Source organism: Staurois parvus, unplaced genomic scaffold (genome assembly GCF_062004578.1).
Source record: "Staurois parvus isolate SC_StPar_1 unplaced genomic scaffold, SC_StPar_1.0 ptg000031l, whole genome shotgun sequence".
Classification (NCBI taxonomy): domain Eukaryota; kingdom Metazoa; phylum Chordata; class Amphibia; order Anura; family Ranidae; genus Staurois; species Staurois parvus.
The window spans coordinates 10,093,060-10,117,299 of record NW_028317827.1 but is presented as its reverse complement, the minus strand read 5'-3'; the positions used below and the strand labels follow the sequence as shown (position 1 = coordinate 10,117,299).

General features: G+C 43.0%; 1 protein-coding gene across 1 annotated transcript in view; it reads left to right on the top strand.

Annotated features, from left to right (window-relative positions):
- The first annotated feature begins 479 nt into the window (after positions 1-479).
- The window catches only part of IFIH1 (interferon induced with helicase C domain 1), a 74,846-nt gene continuing 51,085 nt past the window's right edge, over positions 480-24,240 (top strand). Inside the window, exons 1-5 of the mRNA XM_089660063.1 lie at positions 480-1,094; positions 3,347-3,515; positions 7,281-7,448; positions 10,895-11,065; positions 17,772-17,840. Coding sequence (XP_089516189.1) covers positions 660-1,094; positions 3,347-3,515; positions 7,281-7,448; positions 10,895-11,065; positions 17,772-17,840 — 1,012 coding nt within the window. The 5' untranslated portion in view covers positions 480-659. The remainder of the gene's footprint in view (positions 1,095-3,346; positions 3,516-7,280; positions 7,449-10,894; positions 11,066-17,771; positions 17,841-24,240) is intronic.

Genomic DNA, 24,240 nt, shown 5'->3' with positions numbered 1-24,240 from the left:
ATAATAAAATAATAATAATAACGCGCTCAAAAACGCTTCTACAAATGCTCTAGAAATGACAAAAGACGCTCAGCTCAAGTGTGAATGGGGCTCAATGATGTTTTCTAGTCATACAGGACAGGATGAGGGTACAAGAGAAGGTAAAATAGCCACTTCTGGCAGGGTTCAAACATTTTGATTCCTTGTTTCCATATGTCTTCGTATTACATCATTCATTATTCTGTTTTTATTCTGTATCTGTATTTGTAATACATGGATAGATGACATCAAAAGGAAATTCCCTGATCAGACTGCTTTGTTTGCCAGCTGATTACTGTGCCTGGAGGCTGATCTGCTTTCAGATTCCATTTTCCTTTTCGTGATGAAACTGACTGCAAACAGCAGCTGAGCGAAAGAGGGCTGGATTTCTGTAGTAATGCAACCAATGCAGCCTTCTTGTCCTAGAGAAACGAAACTGAAAATTGCATTCCACCTCTTCTTCCTGGTATAAAAGCTGACAGCCTGTAAGAGACTTTAACACTCAGCTTGTAAGCAGTGACACTGCACTTCATTGACCTACCTACGCAGGGCTACTCTTCTAGCAAGAAGATCCTTAGCTACATTTCAAGAATAGTCCATTACTGAGTAGGAAGCTCTTTCTTATTTATTAGCTGGTAACAATGGCTGAGGAGGAGAGCAGTGAGGTTATAAACCTCAATATGATTGAAACATTCAAGACCAGACTCATCAATACTATCCAGGTGGTTCCTTTGTTGGACTACATGAACAGCCTTGATGTTGAGTTTAAAGAAAGATTGAGAGGTACAGTAAACAGAGATGCTGCTAGAATGCTGATCGATCGTCTACTAGTAGGTCACCATGCGCTTGGCTGGTTTGAAGAGTTTGTCGACGCACTTGCAGCATCAGAAAACTCCGAAGCTTGCTTATACTTGAGGAGTGAAGATCTCCCAAGCTTAGAGCAGGAAGCAAAACAAGACTATTGTGAGAAGCTCATCAACTGTCTTTACCCAACGCTAGTGAGAACATTGAAACCTAGTGAGATCACCGTCCGCTGCTTGATGAAAAATCTGTGCAGCCCTGAAGATGTTCAAATTGTGAGTATATGTGTGGTGTCTACAGAAGGTTGGTTACATTTGGGCAGGGTTCCACAATTGTTGAAAGGCTTGTGGGAACACAGAAACCACTCCATGATTCTAAAAATTGGGAAATATACATGGGCGTACCAAGCTAGTTAGTCCTCATGCACACTGGATGTTTTTCAGCGGCTGTTTTTGGCTTTTGACGGTTTTTTCTACAGCGTGTAAACCCCCCAGCATGTTATCCTATGTGTTCATGCACATGTAGACTGTAATCAACATTTTTTGTCAGGGCCGTTTTTTGGCTGGAAAAAAAAAGCCAGTACTAGTGGGTTTCTAGAATGTTTTAGCTGTAGAATGCTCTAATGCTAAAAAATGTGGTAAAACGCAGCAAACCGCTGTTTTTTGATAGTTTTTTGGTAATAAAAAACACAATCGCGAAAAAAATGCAAATGCAAAAACACTAAAAAATGCTGAAAAAGTAATGTTTTTACTTTACACAGCTAACGTTACCAGCGTTATTAAAATGCCCAGTGTGCACGGATCCTTAGTGTTGATAATTCAGCAGGTCTACTTTGCTGCAAATTTGTGCTGTACCTATAAAATAATTATACGCAAAGTCCTCATGCACACTGGACGTTTGTACAGTGGCTGTTTTTGGCTTCTGGCGTTTTTTTTCTATAGCCAGTAAACTCCCCAGCAGGTTAACCTATGTGTCCATACACACATAAACTTTAATCAGAGTTTTTTGGCAGGAACGTTTTCTGTCTGGAAACAAACCCAGAACTAGTGGGTTTCGAGAGGAGGTTTTTAGCTGTAAAAATGCTCTAGCACTGATAAAAGCTGAAAAACACTGATAAAAGCTGGGAAAAAAAAACGCTAAATAATGTGGCTATCCGGCGTTTATGAGCGATTTTGAGCCTGAACATTTTGCGAGAGTATAACTTTGCTAAAAAAATGCTAAAAAACACTAACAAAACACTGAAAAAAAGCTAATAAAAAATGCAAAAAACCCTCACGTTTTTATTGCAGAATTCTACAGCTAAGGCTACAGGCATTTTTATAATGTCCAGTGTGCATGAGGCCTTATACTGGCAGTGGTGTATTTAGTTCCTGTACTGCCCTAGGCAATTTTTTTAGTCTTTTTCCCCTTTACTTTACATGGTGATTTTGCAAATAACACACTTCCTGTCCTAGAGTGACAACGTTCACTCAATGTACTATAGAGAAACACCCCCCTTAGTCCAATCACCCTAATTGTAGCTCATGGAATAGAACTGGGAAGGCTGATAATATTGCTATTGTTGGCTGGTCATAGATAGTTCATTTGTTTTGATCAGCCAGCTGGTTGACCGGAAAAAAACCAAACAGATTCCCTTATCCACACAATAGGAATGAGGAATCCTCCCCACTGTGCCATTGCATTCTGACAGCGGGACTCCCCCTGCTGTCAAAATACATTGATCAGAGGCTGCAGCCGACTGGCTGCTGATCACCAAACATTTTCCAGCATTTTTGTTTCCCCCTGACGATTGATTTCTGTTGAGTGGGAATGGCCATTGATGGATTGAAATGTGGCCAGTGCCTGCTGAACCAGCTGAATTCTGATCCATCTATGGCCAGCTTTAGGGAGTTACAAGGCCACAAGTTTTCTGGCAGGATCAAAAGATATTTATACTGAACTTCCAGGAAATGCACTTAGCCTGAGAAAAGAATACAAATTCAGACTGGAGGACTGTAAACTGCAGTATATAACATTTGTTCTTAGTTTTAGATATACTTTAAAGGACTAACTCCAAATATCCTGGCCACACCACTGCACATAGCAGCCATGATGCCCTGTGTAGCCAGTGTAGAGGCCCATAGAACACAACAGACAGCCCCGGGGTCAGTATTCATCATATTGCACACAATGGCAAGTGTTCATTGGTCCATTTAGCCACATGACCATGCTGACCAATGAGAAGGCTGAGGCTTCTTGTTCTGGTAAGGTGTCCCAGAGCAACGAAGCGCTTCTTATTGGTCAGTGCAGTCATGGGGTCAAGCTGACCAATGGGGCTTGCCTTTGTGAGCTTTATGATGGATATTCTGACTGAGCATCAAAGCCGCTATGTGCAGCGGGGTGCTTTGGCGCCAGTCACAGAACGCCGTTTACTGCCTTCTGCCAATTGTAGTTACTGTTAAAAAGGCGGGGGGGCATAAGGTTGGGAGTAGGAGGTGGTATACATTATGCATTGATATGTGTTGTTGCTGTTTTTTTTTTCTTGCAGATTTGTCGATGTGTTGATAATAGTTCACAAGAAGAAGGAAGCAGAGAGCTTTTGAGTAGGATAACTAAAAAGAAAGATTGGTTTCCTACTTTTGTGACTGTGCTACACGAAATGGATAACAAGGAACTGATTGAAACCTTGACTGGAGTCACATATCAGGAATTCATAGGTACATCTAGTAACTAAATCTTCTACTGATGCAGTCCTTAAAACTAAGAACTAAATACAAAACTTTTTTTTACCAGTTTGGATAGAGAAATGAAGGGTTATAATCTCTGCCAGGTTTGTTTTTTCCATCTGTGTCTTATTGGGCAGGTTCCCTTTCACTTCCTGTCCAATAACCAAAACAGGAAGTGAGAGGAAATCCCTTCAAATTCCACTCTATTCAAAACAAAAAAAAAAACAACAAAAAGGTTTTTTTCTAGTTGTACTTTACATAATATGATTACTTTATTAATATTAAGATTATTTTTTATTATTATTTATCACAGATATTCATATAGCGCTGACAAATTTATGCCGCACTTTTACGTACTATACCTTCACATTAGTCCCATAGAGCTTACAATCTAAAGCAGCATTTAAACATGAACTCGTTCCCGCCAGGCATATGCATATATGCAGCCTCTTGGCGGGTGGGCCTTAATGCTGAGAGGCTACATATATATGCGTACGCAAAGAAAAACAGGACACAGTTACCGGCGGCTAACAGAAGGCTCCCGATCTCTACTTGGGATCAGGAGCTTTCTGATCATGTGACCATGGACAGCCAATCCTGGAGGTCACATGATCAGAAACCCTGTCCCACCTCCCAGCATCTGAAATCCCTTAAAGGGCCAGGAGGCACTGGTGCCAAGGGGTTAAAGCATAACTAAAGGCAATTTTTTTTTTTTTAGCTTTGGATAGAGTGGAGAGGGATTAGAACATCTGTCAGTTTTTATTACTGTCTGTGCCCCTGTTAGGGAGATTCATCCTCTCTATTTGTACTGTTTACCACCATCTCTGAAAGTGAAAGTGAAAGAAAACCTGAAATTTTGGGCTGTCCCTAGCAAAGTAATAGAGCGGAAATTTTCCAATGGGGATACCAGTTCTGGTGACCTTGGGGTCCCCAAGGAATTCCCCTAATTTGTACGGATTTTCCCTCACTTCCTGTTTTGGCTGTGGGACAGGAAGTGAAGTGAAATCTCTCCAATGGAACAGAGATGGCAAAAATTAAACTGATGGGTTATAACCCTCCCTTACTCTATCCAAAGTGAAAAAAAAAGCTTTGCCTGTAGTTATTATTATTATTATAAAGGACTTATATAGCACCAACAGTTTGCTCAGTGCTTTACATTATGGAGGGAGACAGTACAGTAACAATACAGTTCAATACAAGAGGGATTAGAGGGCCCTGCTCCTTGGAGCTTACAATCTAGGAGGGAGGGGATAGTGGTACAAGAGGTAATTAGCTGTGGGGGATGGAGTGGTAGGAGGAGTAGTGGATTCCAGTATTAGCTGGGGGCGGGGTAGGCTTCCCTGAAGAGAAGGGTTTTCAGAGTGCGCCTAAAGGTGAGCAGAGTAGGCGATAGCCTGATAGCTTGGGGTAGGGAGTTCCAGAGGATGTGTGAAGCCCTTGAGAAATCCTGGAGATGAGCATGGGAGGAGGAGACAAGGGAGCTAGAGAGTAGGAGGTCTTGCGAGGAGCGGAGAGTATGGTTTGGGTGGTATTTAGAGACAAGGTTGGTGATGTAATTAGGGTCAGTGTTATGAACGGCTTTATACGTCAGTGTTAGTGTAGTTCTCCTTAAAGGTTTTTTCCGTTCAATCAGAGGGTTGAACGAAAAGAAAAATATTACAGATCCCCACATCCACTAATACAATGTAGATGCAGAGATTTTTGCCCCAGCTATCGTATTCTGATAGCGTGGACTCCCTCCACCCCAGCAGAATACAGAGCTTAGCCATTGGCTGCATGAGCTGAACGAATGCTGGTATTCCAGCCTGACTGTTTGACAGAAGCCGGTCATTAGATTGGCTTCTGGTGAACAGATATCGGTACACACCTACCAAAAATCAGCTGGTATATGTATACCCAGCTTAAGGTCTATATCTCACGTGCTGCATATACCAGGGCCAGTTTAGACAAGAGCCAATAAACCTAGCAGCATGTCTCTAGAGGGTGGGAGGAATATCCCAAGGTAACCCAAGCAAGCACAGGGAGAAAAGCAAACTCCATGTGGATTATAAACAATTTTTTCTGTGGGATCTTTACTATAATTATTATTATACAGGATTTATATAGTTTGCGCAGTGCTTTACAAAATGAAGGTAGATTAGGGTCCTAATAGACCCAGAACACTCACAGGTACCCCACTTAATGTGCAAAGTTGCCTCCATCTCTTTTTACTTTGGCTCTTTTTGATATCTCCCTTTGTCTCCCTTTTCTGCTCCCTGTCCCCTCATATTGTCAGCATTGCATTCTCCTGTTTATTTAAAGCTGAACTGCAACCTCACCTTCAGTCTTGCACAATTGTTAAGGTTCCTCCCATCTACTGAAATTGCTTACTCTGACTCAACTGCACACTGTGAGCTTCTCACAGTGTGCATTAGAAGCTTCAGAACATTAGATAGAGCTCACCTTATTTCCTGGCTGGAGGACATCCAGCATCATTTAGCTTGGCAATCCCTGGCCCACCTCTTTCATTCATTGGATTTGAATTCTTTCAGTCATGGAGGCTCAGCAACACATGTGGGCATTACCACATCTACCTATTTTTAGGAAGCTATGTACAAAACCTTATCAGTCCCTCCCTATAGCCATGATTTGCTGAATTGCATCTAGAAGCACAAAGACCCAGTGATGACATCAATGGGTCTAAAATAAGGTATGTAAAGAAAAAAGGCATTTTTTCAAAATGTCATTAGCATGCTGATGGGTGGGGGACCAGGGAAGAAAACATACAACCAGATTAAACTTCACCTCTAATGAAGCCCTAGCATATGGAAAAACATGGCAGGTCGATTTAATGTTTTCTTGGGCTAACCTGTTTTGTGCCAACAGACTATTGATTTTTGTTCCAAGATAAATAATGAGGAAGAGATTAAACCAATATTAAAGCTGAACAACATATAAAAAAAAGACATACCGGTACATTGATATAGCTCTGTAATAATTAACATGGTGCATTCGTAAATATTTTTAAATGCAAGCTGTGTTAGTACCTGCATTTGACCTGGTATTGGTTTCTTGCAGTCTACTGTGCAGTTTGCACAGCAAAGCTCAGAGATGGGGAGGGAGAAGCAGCTCCAGGAGCCAGTGAGGTGTGCCAAAATGAAAGTTGCATGCTGATAGCAGATAAAACAGACAGAGAGATGAGCTCATCAATTTACTGCGTCTCCTTCACTGTCCAGTCCCAAGATTTTGGAGGAGACCTGTAGGAAAAAGTGAAACTGCAGCAGAGAAAGAGCAGGTCCCTTGCCCTGCCAGGCAGGACTGTGCTGTGGAGGTGGAGCTGTGTAAATCACAAGACTGGATGGACAGAAATGCAAATTCTTTGGCAGGTGAAAAAAGCTCTTGGGTATGCATTTATTTGTTTGCCTGGAGGTCCATTTTAAATAAGTACAAGATAATTTATAGAAGCACAGGAAGGGTCTTAACTTATCTCACTCTTCTACTATTAAAGAAAGAGGAAATCATCTATAGAGTATAGGAAATGTGTGGGAAATATTTATATTGATAATGATATAATAGTTTATATCTAAATACATATTTAATATATGAACAGAAATTCCCTATCGAGGATATGCAAGACTTTTTTTTTTTATATATTTACTTTATATATTGTTAAATTATATATTATACTACAAAGTATATTATATTCCTTACTATTAAGGCTAGGCCATAGCTTATAGGATGGAACACAGAGGATGTGAAATGTTTTTTCTTTCATAGATGGTTACAATAAAAAACGTGAGTCACATAATGATTCTGCAAAATGCAAGAGAAGTCCCCAGGTTGCTGAAGGTGTTTCTGATGGTAGTCCGGCTACTGAAAACCATGATGTGGTAGATGATAGCAGCCAGCATGAGGTTGCATACTCAGAAGGTGCCGCTCAGACAGGTAATCGGCTGTTTATTTACTGCTCACAGATGTTTCTTAAAATGTCGATCCATGAAAACACAAAATTTCAGTTCATTTACAGTAAATGCCTTTTATAGAGATCCATTAAAAATTATATATATATATATCTTAACACTGTATATGTAGTGCTTTTCATCAACTCCACTCCAGGCAAGGCAGAACACTTTCAAGGCTCTAGACCCACTTTTATTTAAAATTAAAATTCAGAAATAACATACAGGGTTACCCTCACAGGGGTTTTCCGCATCACCATGACAAAACATATCTTTTTTTTAGGCCTCCTGGTTATTTCAACTATGACTTTAAGATCACAGCCTGGTCAGATCTGCACCCCCCCCCCCCCCCACCATGAGGCCAGGGTAGACACTCTCCTAGTGTCTCTCTACTCACATTTTATGTACCTTAGTTGGAGACTAACCTGACAAGAGGAATTCCCTTGAGGCTCTGGTCTGAACACCCCTGAGTGTGGTGATAGAGGTAAAAGGCTCAAACTACCGGTAACTTGGTAGCAGGAGACCGCCAGGGTCAGAAACATAGTCAAGGTGAGCCGGGGTTATACACAGTAAGGCAGAAGGAGACATAGTTAGGTAGCAGTCTAGGGTCAGTACCATCTGAAGTGAGGTCCAGAAGCAGGCTGAGGTCAGTACCAGGGAAGCAGGTAAAGCGAGGTCCAGAAGCAGGCTAGGGTCAGTATCAGAAAAGCAGGTGAAGTGAGTTCCAAGAGTAGGCCAGGGTCAGTACTAGAAAGCAGGTGAAGCAAGGGCCAGGGGCAGGCCTGGGGTCAGCACCAGAAAAGCAGGTTAAACGAGGTTCAGGAGCAGGCCACAGTCAGTACCAGGGAAGCAGGTGAAGCGAGGTCCAGGAGCAGGCCAGGGTCAGTACCAGGAAAGCAGGTGAAGCGAGGTTCAGGTGCAGGCTGAGGTCAGTACCAGGGAAGCAGGTGAAGGGAGGTCCAGGAGCAGGCTGAGGTCAGTACCAGGGAAGCAGGTGAAGCGAGGTCCAGGAGCAAGCCAGGGTCAGTACCAGGAAAGCAGGTGAAGCGAGGTTCAGGTGCAGGCCAAGGTCAGTACCAGGGAAGCAGGTGAAGGGAGGTCCAGGAGCAGGCTGAGGTCAGTACCAGGGAAGCAGGTGAAGCGAGGTCCAGGAGCAGGCTTGGGGTCAGTACCAGGAAAGCAGGTGAAGCGAGGTTCAGGTGCAGGCCGAGGTCAGTACCAGGGAAACAGGTGAAGGGAGGTCCAGGAGCAGGCCAAGGTCAGTACCAGGGAAGCAGGTGAAGGGAGGTCCAGGAGCAGGCTGAGGTCAGTACCAGGGAAGCAGCAGCGTGCAGTCCAGGAGCAGGCTGAGGTCAGTACCACGGAAGAATGTAGTTCAGGAGCAAGCCAACGTCAGTATCAAGGAGCAGGCAGACCGTAGTCAGAGACAAGCTGAGGTTGGTATCCAGAATCCACAGGGCAAGGTCAGGAACAAGCTGGATAAGCAGTGGGAGATTAGTCAGCAAGAACAGGAACACAAGAGCACAAATCACAGACAAGCCGAAGAATATCCAGCGATTAGCACACACCAGGACCTACTTTAAATAGGCAACTTATCGCCATTCCCAGAATTTGGCATGCACCAGTGTGCGTGGATGTGCGCGCTGATGCATACAGATGTGTTGGCATGTCAGTGCACTCTGGTTATTGACCTCAGCTCGTCTGTGCAGCATAGAATCAATTGATAGATCTAGGACTAACTGAAGTGGGAATACCACATATGTTATCCTGGATTTATCACAATAGGTCTGTGCCTATGGGCAGGTTTTATATATACATTGTAAGCAACTATATGGTTATTGGTTTGCCATCCTCAGTGGAAATACAGTTGTTACATAGGAGGCTGAGAACTCCCCCACCCCATTCCCGCTGCATTCCTTTTGCCATTGCTTATCTCCAGCAAGTGTGCCAAACTCTGGTTTTTAAGCATCCTCTAGGGCACAGAACACCGAAAAAATTAAAGTTAGAGTTCTTCTTTAAAGCCTAACTCAAAAAAAATATTTTTAAATCATGAATAGAGCGTGGAAGAAATAAAAATGTTTTTCTGTTTTGTATTTGTGTCTATGGTGTCTATGACCCCACTGGGGAGTTTTCCTCATGTGCTGTTCCTTTGACACCAGGATAAAAAATTGGGATCACAAGATATTATCCTTATCTACTCTATTAGAAAACATTAGCTTTGTTTGTGTCCTTGGAAAAATGTCCCATAACTTCCTGTCCTGAATGAAAGTTCCATTCCTGGCACAGAAAATGACAGGAATTGAAGGGAAATTTCCCCATTAGGGATACAAACAACAGTCAAAAAACTGACAAAGGCTCTAACCCATCCCCATGCCAAACAGAATAAAACCTTTTGGCTAGAGTTGTACTAGAACAGGGGTCTCCAAACTTTCTAAACAAAGGGCCAGTTTATTGTCCTTCAGACTTTAGGGGGGGCGGACTGTGGCAAGAGAGAGTAGACATTTTCCTGGCATCAGTGGTAGGAAACATTGCCACATTTGATATAAGGGGGAGGAATAGTGCCGCATCATTGGTATCATTAGGAGGAATAGTGCCCCATCATTTGTGTCAGTGGGAGGAATAGTGCTTCCTCATTGATGTCAGTGGGAGGAATAGTGCCCCATCATTGGTATCATTGGGAGCAATCATGCCCCATCACTGGGATCATTGGGAGAAATAGTGCCCCTTCATTGGTGTAAGTGGGAAAAATAGTGCCACATCATTGATGTCAGTGGAAGGAATTGTGCCCCATCTTTGGTGTCAGTGGCATGGATAGTGCCCCATATATGGTGTTATTGGGAGAAATAATGCCCCATCTTTGGTATCAGTGGGAGGAAAAGTGCCCCATATGTAGTGTTAGTGGGAGAAATAATGCCCCATCTTTGGTATCAGTGGGAGGAATAGTGCCCCATCATTGGTGTCAGTGGGAGGAATAGTGCCCCATCATTGGTGTCAGTGGGAGGAATAGTGCCCCATCATTGGTGTCAGTGGGAGGAATAGTGTCCCATCTTTGGGAGGAATAAAGTTCCATTGCTGGTATCAGTGGGAGAAATGGTGCCCCATTGTGTGTGCAGTTGGCAGAATAGTGTCTAGTATCAGTGGGAGGAATAGTGTCCCAAGGGCCGCATAGAGGCAATCAAAGGGCCACATCTGACCCCCGGGCATCAGTTTGGAGACCGCTGTACTAGAGGGATATATAGTCTTTTCTGCAGGAGCTTGGAAACATCGGAGAGCAATGTGTACACAGGGCTGCTTTTGTGTATACAATGGTAACCTCTGCCAGTTAGCTATCTCTCCTAATGTTGAGCAAAAAGATTGGTAGAGAGTTCTTAGGTCTTCTAAACTTGTTTGGTGACGCATGCCCATTCTAAAACAAGCTTGTCTCTTTAACAGCTGACTGCAATGAGGGATCTGAACCTCTGGTTGGTGCCAAAGAGTCCAAAAAGGATCTCGAGGAGGACAAAGTGACTTCTGATATATCAGATCAGGAGGCTGAAAACCACAATGTGACAGCTGACAGCAGTCTACTTGATTCTTCATTTGCAGAGAACTCTGCTACATCAGGTACCCAGTTAATTTTAGGAATTTGTTCCTCTTATGTAAAACGGTTGCAGTTTTCCGCATATTCATCTTAGTGCATCCAACATACAAACATCATAGTGATATCATGTGATAACATAAAATCTGTATATGTCCTTAAAACTGTACCGTGGGCACAGAAATGTTCATTTAAATACATTCCTATATATAGCTAAAAAGGATATATATCCACTTTAGGTGCACCAAATGCCTTTGCAAACCCAGTTATCACCTTATGAATGTAGTGGTGAGATCATCACTGTGCTGCACATAGCCTGTGCAGAGAGCTGTGGGAGGGGCCAAAGCCCCTGAACTCAACTCAATAAAAGCCTATATGTCCATGCACAGGAAAGGAACGCTTTGGCCAGAAAACGCTAAACACGGCAAAAACGCGCCTGAGCGCTAACTGTGTATAGTGCTTGAGCATTTTTTTATTTCAATGGCATATACTGGCCAACAAAATTAATAAACATCCAAGCGCTAAATGCAGTACCACGTTTTGCCCTATTTAGTGTTTTTCTGCTGCCTGTAATAAATATAAAAGTTCCAGTGTACATAGAGCCTAAGTCCTCATTAAGTGTTCTTGCATGGCAAGACCACTTACTGTTGTCTCACATATATATTCTTATTATTATAGCCAAATTTACCACCCTAACTCCTCCCACAGTTTTACACTACATAGACAGTAATATACTGAAACGTGCGGATTGTTCCCGATTGGAGTGCTATTACTTTGTGGAACGTTTCACTGAATGATTCACGAAATATCGGCGTTTTTGTGGTCAAATTGGTCCCATAGGAATGAATGGAGGAATCCTGATAGTTTTCACAATATGACCATTTGTTTGCAACTCACGCCGCCCATTGACATTCATTGAAACTCCACTCTAGCCACCTCAAATTTGAAGGGCAATTCCTAAACTGCGACTGTGCCTTCATTTTTAATATTTACTCAAGCCACTCCACCCAGTTTCTCCACCCACTCCAGTTGTAGACTACTGGTGGAGGCAAGAACACGTCACACAATTTCCCCAGAAATTGTAGCTTTTCTAGTTATTATGATTATTATACAGTATTTATATAGCGCCAATAGTTCGCTCAGCACTGTACATTACAATGGGAGACAGAACATGCGACAGTACAATAACAATACAATGCGATACACTAGGGGTTCAAGGGCCCTGCTCCTTGGAGCTTACAATCTAGGAGGGAGGGGATGGTGGTACAGGAGGAAATAGCTGTGGGGGATGGAGTGGTAGGAAGAGTGGAGGAGGTCGGGAATTAGCAGGGGGTGGGGTAGGCTTCCCTGAAGAGGTGGGTTTTCAGGATGCGCCTAAAGGAGAGGAGAGTAGGTGATAGTCTGATGGATTGGGGTAGGGAGTTCCAGAGTATGGGTGCCGCCCTGGAGAAGTCCTGGAGGCGGGCATGGGAGGAGGAGACTAGGGAACTAGAGAGAAGGAGGTCTTGTGAGGAGCGGAGTGTGCGTGCTGGGTGGTACTTGGATATTAGGTCGGTGATGTAGTTTGGGGCAGTATGATGGACAGCTTTGTACGTCAGTGTTAGGATTTTGAATTTGATCCATTGGGCAATCGGAAGCCAGTGGAGGGATTGGCAGAGGGGGGTGGCGGAAACGGAGCGGTCCTCATGTACACGAGCAGCTGCTAAACTCAAATTTAGGAGCTTTTGGCATTTTTTTTGCCAAAGCTCCAAAAACTCAACTCAATAAAAGCCCATGTGTCCATGTACACATATTGCTTTTAGCAGAGTTGCTGCGTTTAGGTGAGGAATGTTTTGACTGCCAAACACAGGAAAACGCAAAATGCAGCAGCCATTGTATCGCGTTTTTGCCAAGATTTGCGTTTCCCAGCAGCCGGGGTCAGGGTAGGCTCTTGTACATGAAGCCTAATACGCATTGTAGAAGTCAGATGACAAGCACTTTGTTCCTTCTTTATAAAGATGTAGGAACACACGTTGCCTTGCATTATAATGTGCTTTTACAGCAAACCAAAGGTAGATTTTTTTTTAAATAAAGCATCAGCTTGTGCCCGTGTGTGCATTGTACCATACTGTATGATGTAAATGAATTCAGAAAAGAAGTAAAGAATTACCCGTGTTAAACAGCAGATGGGGCTATTGTCAAAGTTATTGATGGCATTCTGATGCTAGACATCTCTGGACTTAGATAAAAAAGATTTTATTTTGTATAAAGTGGATAGAATTTTCATAGTGCATATATTATAGCATTATTAATCCCAGTCTAATGTCCCTTGTCACAGTAAAGCACATATCCTTGGGGCAATGTTTTGGGATTGCCAGGGTGACCTGGAACACCCCGAGTAGAATGAACAGACATATGGTGCTGTTTTGTGCTCCATCCTAAGACATTTATAAACAGAATTGTACGGAGGAAGGACGAATAACAGAATATGACAACATAGGAATTGTTCTCCGTGCAAGAGCTGATGAAGAGCTGCACAACCTTTGATTGGTCCCTATATCATACTTTATATTGGTCCATTGGTCCTCTACTGGTCTGGGTCTCCGAGCGCAGGAGGTGTTGTATCTGTGTTACTGGTTGAGGAGAACCCCTAGACGACTTGGTGGGCTAGCATTTCAACTCCCAGGGGAGAATCCTTGACTTCTTGTGGGGTAAAAGAAAGTGGGCTCCAGGGCCAGGACAAGGGGTAGGCAGGAGGGGCAGCTGCCCTGGGCACAATGGTTTACTGTAGCAATGGGGGCGCCTTTCTTCTGTTACAAAATGTACAGGAGTGGTGTTGGCGACCGTGATTTTGACAAGCGAACTGGGTGTAGGATCCCCTAAGCCTGCACATTATGAATGGGAGTGTGGGGGGTGGGGGCGATTTTGTCATCTTTGCCATGGGCACTGTGTGACCTTGTCTCGGTACTGTTGGGCACCAGCCACTTTAGTTTATTTGAAGATTTGATCAGCACAGTAAACTCAGAGGTTAGGGCAGAGGATACCCTAGACTGGCAAAATACAGCTCCGGATTCTTCAAGTAAAATTAAGTAGTTGTCCCTCTGAGAGCAGGCAAGCAGAACCCAGGTCCTATATGGTCACCGCCGGGTACCATAAAGTGGTTATAAACCTCAGACATGAAATATGAACACAGCATATCCCTCTATAGTGTGTCAATTAGGAGCACTAAGTGTCATTTTTGTCTGCTGCTTCATTCCTCTGCTGTCAGCATGAATCACTTCTGACAAGTTTTCCTGACAGCAAGAGAAAAATGGCGACAGGGGAGGGAGCTTCAGCTGATTGACAGCCTCAGCTCTATTCCTGTGAGCTGTGTAGAGAGGGGTGTGTCTCTCCCCTCCAATCAGCTCTCAGAGCTTTCCTCGCTGAGCTCTGCAGAGTGTGACTTCAGCTCTCCACTCCCTTATTTCTGACAGCTCAGACAAGCTTTATAAATTCCACACTTTGAATGGCTGTAGAGAAGAGGAGACTGCAAATAAACAGTTACAACCTATCTTGGAGGAATTGTTTCATGTCTGTATGTCACCTGAAGCCAGTCACTTCACTGGGATATGTAGGGCATTACAACCACTTTAACCCTTTGGTGCCGGCACCTCACAGCCCTTTAAGGGGTTTGTTACACTGGGAGGTGAGCCAGGTATAGGGTCATGTGATTGGCTGTCACGGCGACCACATGATTGGAAAGCTCCTGACTGCAAGTAGCAATCGGGACCTTTCTTTGAGGCGCCGGCAAATGTGCTGGGAGTGTGCAGGGTGCCCAGCTGCCGAGAGGACGCATATTTGCATGCACTTGGCGCCAAGAGGTTAATAGAGCAGCAGTGAGAACGTCTTGCAATGTCCATTGGCAGCAGCTTCTACCCAGCTCTACCAAACACTCTTTAGCACACAGGCCTCCACCTAAAATGCTCCATACCGGCAGCTATATTCCTCCTCCCTCTGGACTCACCCTTCAGCAGCACAGCAAAAATTCTTCATGCCCCAAGTCACAGCCGACTTCTGTTTCCTTATGTCCCGGCTCAGGCTCTACGTACAGCAACACCCTCCCCAAGCAGCAGGCCTGGGAGGCAAGGCTGGGCTCGTTACACTGGCATCCTCTGCAGACAGTAGCCTGGGAAGGAAGAACCTTCCTCCCTGGCAGCAGCCCAGGAGACAAAAGACCTTTCTGGAAGGTCACCACTAACTATTTACCTCCTTTTCCAGCATGGTAATAAACCTCCTAGTCATTGACAAAAAGGAAAATAGAGATTTGAAAACACTGGAGAACACTCTCAATCAACAGGCAGAAGTAAACAATATTGTAAATTTAGGGAAAACCCAACAAACACAGAAACCACAACCACCAGAGCTCAGGCTGACTACAGCCTAGCCGCAACACTAAATTTAACTGCTTTCCCACCGCCCTATAGCAGAAATACTGCTACAGGGCGGCAGGATGCGCAAAATCACGCACTGCCATTGGGGCCTCACCTGTTGATCACCGATTCCCGGCCAGTGATTCCCCGCCGGCACCCGGCAATCGCCGTGTATCAAAGACAGGGAAGAGACCTGTATGTAAACAATGCAGATCTCTCCCTGTCAGCTCCTGCACATTGCTTTGTATTGTTCTGCATAGCAGAGCAATACAAAGCAATGTGCTGACACAGTTAAGCACACACAGCACACATTTAACCCTTTGATCCCCCCAGATGTTAACCCCTTCCTGCCCACTGTCATTAGTACAATGTCAGTGCTTTTTATTAGCACTGATCACTGCATTGGTGTCACTGGGGATGGCAGTGACCGTTAGTCAGTTCCCCCCCAGTGTCAGAATGCCCGCCGCAATCCCACAGTCTCGGTATAAGTCGCTGATTGCCGCCATTACTACTATTAACAACAAAAAAAAAATTCTAGCATATATACTGCCATTTGTAGACGCTATAACTTTCACGTAAACCAATTAATTTACACGTGTTGGGATTTTTCTTTAGCAAAGACATGTAGCAGAATACATTGTGGCCTAAATTTATGATGAAATTTGATTTTTTTTATTTTTTTTACTGGACATGTTTAATACAAAAAAATATAGTTTTTTTCTAAAAATTTTCGGTCTTTTTTTTATTAGAGTACAAAAAATAAAAAACACACAGGTGATCAAATACTACCCAAAGAAAGTTCTATTTTCATGGAAAAAAAGGACATAATTTTAATTTGGGTGCAGCGTTGCATGACCCCGCATTTGTCAGTTAAAATAACACAGTGCCGTATCGCAAAAAGAAAGGCCTGGTCAGGAAGGGGGGTAAATCTTCTGGAAGGCAAGTGGTTGAACTAGGGGCTCTCCAGCTTAAGGGTCATCATACCTGCAAACACAGTTTGCCTTGAATGGTTAGGACAGCACTTTTCATAAGTCAGAAACTGTGGGAGATATGGGTTATGTTACCTCTTTGTACACTGCCACCAGACTTGTTTAAGCCATAGCTTCAGAGCTTCATCATCTTGTGGTTTCAGATGACAGAAAACAGATCTTTCATGTGTTTTGTATATTGAAGCCATAAACCAACTAACAGTTTCTTATGTTTCTAAAGAGATCCTGTGTTGAGATTTCAGAAGTTCCCAGGTTTGACACATAGAAGAGTAATGGCAGAAAAATACCAAGTGCTCCATCCCCTTTTTTATGTTTTATCCTTTTTTTGTCTGAGCATTACACCCCAGTCACACTTTGAAATCATGCGACTTACAGTGAAGTAACAAAATTTCAAAGTCGGATGACATGCCGATTTTGAGGTGCGATTTGCAAGACATCTGACACAGCTGTCTATGCAAATCGCACCAAAAGTATACATGAAGGTAAAAAACCTTCTACCTTTACAACCACTTTAACCTCTTGGCGCCGGCCGAACACAAATCGCGCTCCCAGCACACATGTCCGGTACTCACGGAAAGGTCACAATCTCCTCTTTTGATTGGAACCTTTCCCGATCATTTGACCGCCATGATGGCGTGTCACGGGGCTCACATGACCCTAAACCCTGCCCCACCTCCTGGCTTCTGAAACCCTTAAAGTGCGGGAGGCGCCGGCGCCAAGAGGTTAATGTTATCAATGTGACAGTTGTGCAACAGTCAAAGCCAAAGTGAACATCCAAGTCGCATCCAAAGTTGCATCAGAGTTGCATCAAAGTTGCAATGTAAAGTTGTAATGGAAATCGCACAACTTTTGGAGTTGCGCAAGTGTGAATGGAGCCCAAATTGTGCGCATATTCCCTTCATTTATCCAATCACATGCAGATGATGTAAGTAAAATGTGCTTTTCACCTGATTGGCTAATTGAAGGGAATATTCACACTATTTATTTTGTGAAGACTGTCAGCTACTCAGATCAGCCTTACTTGCGATCAGTCTGTGGACCAGAGAGTCCCATCTGATGATCCATTGGATGGCAACGTTTTGGACATTCCCGGTATCATATACATACTTTGCTCAGCGATATGTTTACTCTAAATAAAAGAGGCAGCATCATGTGTCACTGTTCTGTCATCAGGATTTAGTCACAGCAAGCATTCTTGCAAGAGACGTACAGTAAATAGATGGATGAACAGCCTGGCGGGATTTAAAGGTCATCAGTCTTACGATGAACTGAGTACTACGCGGCACAGTTACTTGGCTTGAAATATTAGTTGTTTTGTTACAACTGAAACTGTATTTTTTTTTTTTTTTTTTCAGATCTGGATGTGAGTTTGTCTGAAAGTTTGAACAAATCATCTGATAATGGAGAGATGAGCTATGAGTCAGGTAGGATATTTAATATAACTACAGTATGTTAGCTTACGTTAGGGCCATAGTCTGGCTGCTACAGTATACTGCACATGTGCACTATGAACCTAATTCAGTTTGTTGGAATACCAATGAACTATGTTTTTGTATGGCCATATAACCTTGGAAGCAAGCTGTCAGTGGCAGCCCAATCATCCGTGCCTGGGGCATTTCTCACCCCGTAGCTGCATGTTTGTAACATCATTTACATCAATGACATTTGACCACATAAGGTCAATGACGTCACAAGCATCCCCACCCATTTGTGTACATTCAACTACATGGCAGGAATGCCCTGGGCATAGCTCATTGGACTGGCATTGGCAGTTTCCTCATGGGTTCAGTTGAACATGAGTTTATTTATTAATTACATGGGCTTATATAGCACCTTCAATTTACACAGCACATATATATATATTTTGTACATTCACATCAATCCCTAACCCTCAAGGGGCGTACAATCTAAGGTCTCTAACTCACATTCATACATACACATACTAGGGCCAATTTAGACAGAAGCCAATTAACCAACCAGCATCTCTTTGGAGTGTGGGAGGAAACTGGAGTACCTGGAGGAAACCCACGCAGGCACAGGGAGAACATGTAAACTCCAGGCAGATGGTCCCATGGTTGGGTTTCGAACCAATGACCTTAGTATTACCAGCTGGAAGTACTAACCATTTAGCTACAGTTCTGACCACACTGAAGCTCATCCCGAGTCATAACTTTCCCAATGGTAAAAAGACAGAGCGTACATTCCTAGTTCTCTGGTGCCAAGGTAATTAAAGTGATACTAAACCTAAAAATGTTTTTTACCCTAATACATTGCTTGCATTAAGGTAAAAATTTTTTTTAAATTCCCTGTGCTCCTCCCTCCATGTGTGAAGTGGAAGAGAGGGGAGAAGAGATCACCGCTGTGCATGACTTCATCTCTTCCTCTTCACACAGGGACTCAAACAGCATCAGGAGCCATTAGCTATTGATGCTGTCAATCAAGTGCAGTGAAGAAGTGGGGGGCAAGGCTAAGTCCCGCTGTGTGTGTTTATGGAGCATGGCTCCATAGACACACAGGTTGGGAGCGAGCACACAGCATTTGTCCCCATAGCAAACAGTTTGCTATGGGGACACACAAATAAGAGGAGGAGCCAGGATCGCTGGTGGGGGACCCAAGAAGAGAAGGATCGGGGCCACTCTGTGCAATACCACTGCACAGAGCAGGTGAGTATAACATGTTTATTATTTTAATTAAAAAAATAATTTCTGCCTTTAGTAACACTTTAACATTCTTAAGAGGTCTTGTGTGTAAGAAGTTAGAGGGACCCTTCGCCCTATAGAACAACTTATCTGCATCTGGCTCCTCCCTCCACCCTCTTCCACAATTAAATACATTTTTGTAATGTTTCAGACATTTTTTGTCCTTCCTTGTTACCTAAGTGAGAATGACATTGTAGTCCCTGGTCACTCGACGCTTAGGTGCTGCTGGATTCTGCGTGTGCATAGATGTGCCCTGAGACTCAGGGATTTGTGGCCCATTTGTGTATGTATGGTGGTTTCCCTATGCATGCATGAAGAAAGAAGAAAGCACAGATATGAGGTCCTGGATCTCAGGGTGTCTGTGCATGTGTGGGAACCCCCCCCCCTTGCATGTGTGCCGGATTTTTGAAGATGGTGGTGGCGGAGAGGGGAGACAGGGCCAACATTATGGGGGACTGGAGTTCTTCTTTAAAGGGCATTTTGCAGTCACAAAGTGTTAACAAGATAGAAATGAGGACAAATCATAAGAGAAATGTACTTTCAGCATTTGGAGTTGTCCATCAACTATGCTGCTGCAAAGAGATGTATTTGCAGAATTTCACAACGTAGGAAATAAAAGCAGAGTTCAGCAAAAGAAGAGTGCATGAAAATACACATAAATTGTTCCATATTAGTGTGTCCATGTACTCAAATGTTCCATTGCTGCTCACGAGGCCATAAATCTTTCTTGCGGCTCTTTGAGCAAAATAAGGTAACCTTAGAATAACTGAGATTTCCCTTTTCTGCATTTGTATTATTTCTAAAGTCAGTTTTAGGTTGTTATCACTTGAACTGGGCTAACATTCATTACTAATGCCCTAAAACCATTACTAGCAACAATCAGATTTTATGAGAAATGTGGCTAAACCAGTTTCAGAGCACAAGCAACTGTGACAGTTATTCCTGGCATGACTTGAATGTAACTGGTTTAGGAGACCTTTAAGGCTCTGCTCACACCTATGCAGTTTGCTCTTTGTCTATTTTACAGTGCTTTTCGCAGTTCATTTTGCATTATTCTACATGCATTTTTGCTGCAATTTGTGCTTGTGTTCATTATTTTTTTTTTTAAGTTGAATTTTTTTTTTCTCTGGGCAGAATAAAAATGCAAAATGCAAATTGCAGCAAAATTGCAGCAAAACACACTACCATGCATTTCAGCATATTCTCCATTGATTTCTATTGTAGCAAAAACTCTGCTTTTTGCTTTTAAAAAAGTCTGTGACCTTTTTTAAAAATGCAACAGCTCAAAAAAGCATAGATGTTCAATCAGAAACCATGTTAAATGGACTGGAGTGTGTTCCTGCAAAAAGCACTAAAAAATGCATTGGTGTGAACGGAGCCTAAATCGATGGGTTTAGTTTTGCTTTAAGGCAGAACAGTAATGCAGGTCTTACATAATGGGGATTACTCGAGACAAGCTTCCAAAACCACTTGTCTTCCAGAAGGTTTTACCCCATTCATGATCAGGCCATTTTTTACTATTCCGCACTATGCTATTTTATCTGGTAATTGCTCGGTCAAGCAGCAATGTACCCAAATTAAATTTACATACAGTTGCAAGAAAAAGTATGTGAACCCCTTGGGATTACGTGGAGTTTTGCATGAATTGGGCATAAAATGTGCTCTGAACGTCATCTAAGTCACAACAATAGAAGAACACAGTCTGCTGAACATAATACTACACAAACATTAGATGTTGCCATGGTTTAATTGCACATAAAATGTAAACATTCACAGTGCAGGGAGGAAAAATTATGTGAACCTTTGGACTTAATAACTGGTTGACCCTCCTTTTGGCAGAAATAACCTCAACCAAACGTTTCCTGTAGTTGCAGATCAGACCTGCACAACGATCTGGAGTAATTTTGGACCACCCCTCTTCACAAAACTGTTTCAGTGTAGCAATATTCTTGCGATGTCTGGTGTGAATCGCTCTCTTAAGGTCATGCCACAGCATTTCAATCGGGTTGAGGTCAGGACTCTGACTGGGCCACTCCAGAAGGCGTATTCTGTGCTGTTGCAGCCATTGTTTTGTTGGATTACTTGTATGCTTTGGGTCATTGTCCTGTTGCATCACCCATCCTCTGCGGAGCTTCAGTTGGCGGACAGATGGTCGTACGTTTTCCTGCAAAATGTCTTGATAAACTCTGGAATTCATTTTCCCATCAATGACAACAATCCGTCCAGGCCCTGAGGCAGCAAAGCAGACCCAAACCATGATGCTCCCTCCGCCATGTTTTACAGTGGGGATGAGGTTTTGATGTTGGTGTGCTGTGCCTTTTTTTCTCCACGCATAGTGTTGTGTGTTCTTCCCAAACAACTCAATCTTGGTTTCATCTGTCCACAGTATATTTTGCCAGTAGTGCTATGGAACATCCAGGTGCTCTTTTGCAAACTTCAAACGTGCTGCAATATTCTTTTTGGACAGCAATGGCTTCCTCCGTGGTGTCCTCCCATGTACTCCATTCTTGTTTAATGTTTTCCTTATTGTAGATGTGTCAACAAAAATGTTAGCATGTGCCAGAGATTTCTGTAGGTCTTAGCTGACACTCTGGGATTCTTCTTTACCTCATGAAGCATTCTGCGCTGTGGTCTTGCAGTCATTTTTACAGGACGACCACGCCTAGGGAGAGTAGCAACAGTGCTAAACCTTCTCCATTTGTAGACAGTCTGTCTTACCCTGGACACATGAACATCAAGGCTTTTGGAGATACTTTTGTAACCCTTTCCAGCTTCATGCAAGTCAACAATTCTTGATCATAGGTCTTCTGAGAGCTCTTTTCTGCGAGGCATGGTTCACATCAAACAGTGCTTCTTGAAACCAGTAAACCCAAAACAGGTGTGTGTTTTTTAAGGGCAGGACAGCTGTCAGCAACACATCCAATATCATCACACTGATTGAAGTCAAGGTTGGCTCACTCCTGGCTCCAATTAGCTCTGGGAGAAGTCATTAAGTTAGGGCCTCACATACTTTTTCCTCCCTGCACTGTGAATGTTTACATGTTATGTGCAATTAAACCATGGCAACATCTAATGTTTGTGTAGTATTATGTTCAGCAGACTGTGTTCTTCTATTGTTGTGACTTAGATGACGTTCAGAGCACATTTTATGCCCAGTTCATGCAAAACTCTACGTAATCCCAAGGGGTTCACATACTTTTTCTTGCAACTGTAATTATTTTCACACAAATAGAGCTTTCTTCTGTTCAGCACTGGATTTTTATTTTTTATTATATAAATGAAAAAATCCTGAAAAAATGAGGTTTTCCACTTTCTGTTAAAAAACATATCAGATAAAATCAATTTCTTCATAAATTTAGGTCAAAATGTATTCTGCTGCATGTCTTTAGTAAAAGTGTATATTAATTTATTTGTGTAAAAGTTATAGCATCCACAAACTGTGGGTTTATATTCTGGAATATACACAGTTATAGCCACAATACTCGTAATGGTGGTGATCAACGACTTCTAGTGGGACTGTGAAAGTGTGGCGTTAACTGACACTGGTTGAAGGGGCACACTAACTGACTAACTGACACTGATGTCGCTAATGACACTAATACAATGATCAGATGTTATACTGTACACTGTATTAATGACACTGGCTGGGACGGGGTTAACATCAAGGGGTAATCAAGGGGTTAACTGTATGTCTAACAGTTGTAATATGTGCTGTTTTACTTAGAGAGCTGGCTGTGTTTCTCCCTTCTTTTCAGGGAGAGGAAACAGCCAGATCACTGTTCTGCACACACAGAAATCTCTCTGTAATTGGACACAGCCGATCAGCAGGTCTCAGTCCAAATCATTGGCTGAAACCTACTGACAAACTTGTTCTGTGTCCAATCACAACACGGGTCCACAAGGGGCACACACAAAATAGCTGGAAACATATATTTATGTTGCCAAGCCTGCATCTGCCGCCTGCTTGCAGTATCTACCGTGAGCGAGTTGCAAGTGGTCCTATGAGGTTTCTTGTAGTCGATGTTGTCTAAGGGATGTTGTCCTAGCCGGTGTGGTGTGCAGAATTACGCCAGACCACAAGACTGGAAATGCTCTTAGTGTCCTGTCCTAGTATGTCAGGCCGATGCCACAGATGTGTGGAGCCTGCGGTGTTCCTTGCAGTGTTTTCTGCATCAGGCTAAAGAGAACACACTGTGATTGGAGAAGGATTGGACGTGTGACTGGGCTCTCTTCCCATTTTTATTCAGTAAGTCATTTGAATTAATTTGAGCCCAAAATATATTTGCTGAGGGGTTCAGGGCATTGAAAGCAGGAGAAAAAAACTTGTTTATTCTGAGTTTAAGAAAAGATAGCATAATAAACTCCTACAAGCTTTAACCAGTGCTCTGCTGGACACTGATAGAAGTCACAAGGCTGCTCTAACTGCTGATAAGAAACGGTATTTAGCATTTTGTATTTACTAAAATAATTGCGTTTCCATGTTCTGTGTACTGTGGGAGATCAGATATAGTGAATGAAGGCTCCTGGGTTTAGTAACACTTTAAGATCTGCTAATCTATGGGGACAATCTTGTGCCTATAGAAGCAAGCAGAGAGAGTGGAGAATGCAAAGTGTTATCTGATTGGACGAGGATAGTGTGAATGCACCATGCCATCTCTCTACCTTGTCCAATCAGAGAATGCTTTGCAAAGCATTCTCTGAATGATGCTGGTGCTGTGCTGCTGACCTCCTGTGTTCAGAATGCAGCAGGGCAGCTTCTCACCATAGGACGTGGAAGCAAGTGTTCAGAATGCAGCAGGGCAGCTTCTCACCATAGGACGTGGAAGCAAGTGGAGATCACTGGAGTAGCGGTGTATACTTCAGTGATTTCCAGCTACCAGGGGCATTGGCCAGGTGTGGTATATACTGTACATAGTTACATTGGTCCAAGATGGATCAGTGTAACTATGTGTTAAATATCCCTGAAAGTCATCTTTAAATATACAACTGAAAGTATTTTGTTATATGTCGTCCTTTCCTGGAATCCTTCTTTAAAAAGTGGAAGAAATATCTAATTACAGCATCTGTTTCATGTGTAGCAACTTTTAGATGTGATTATGAAGAGAAGAATAACCCAACTGTTGAG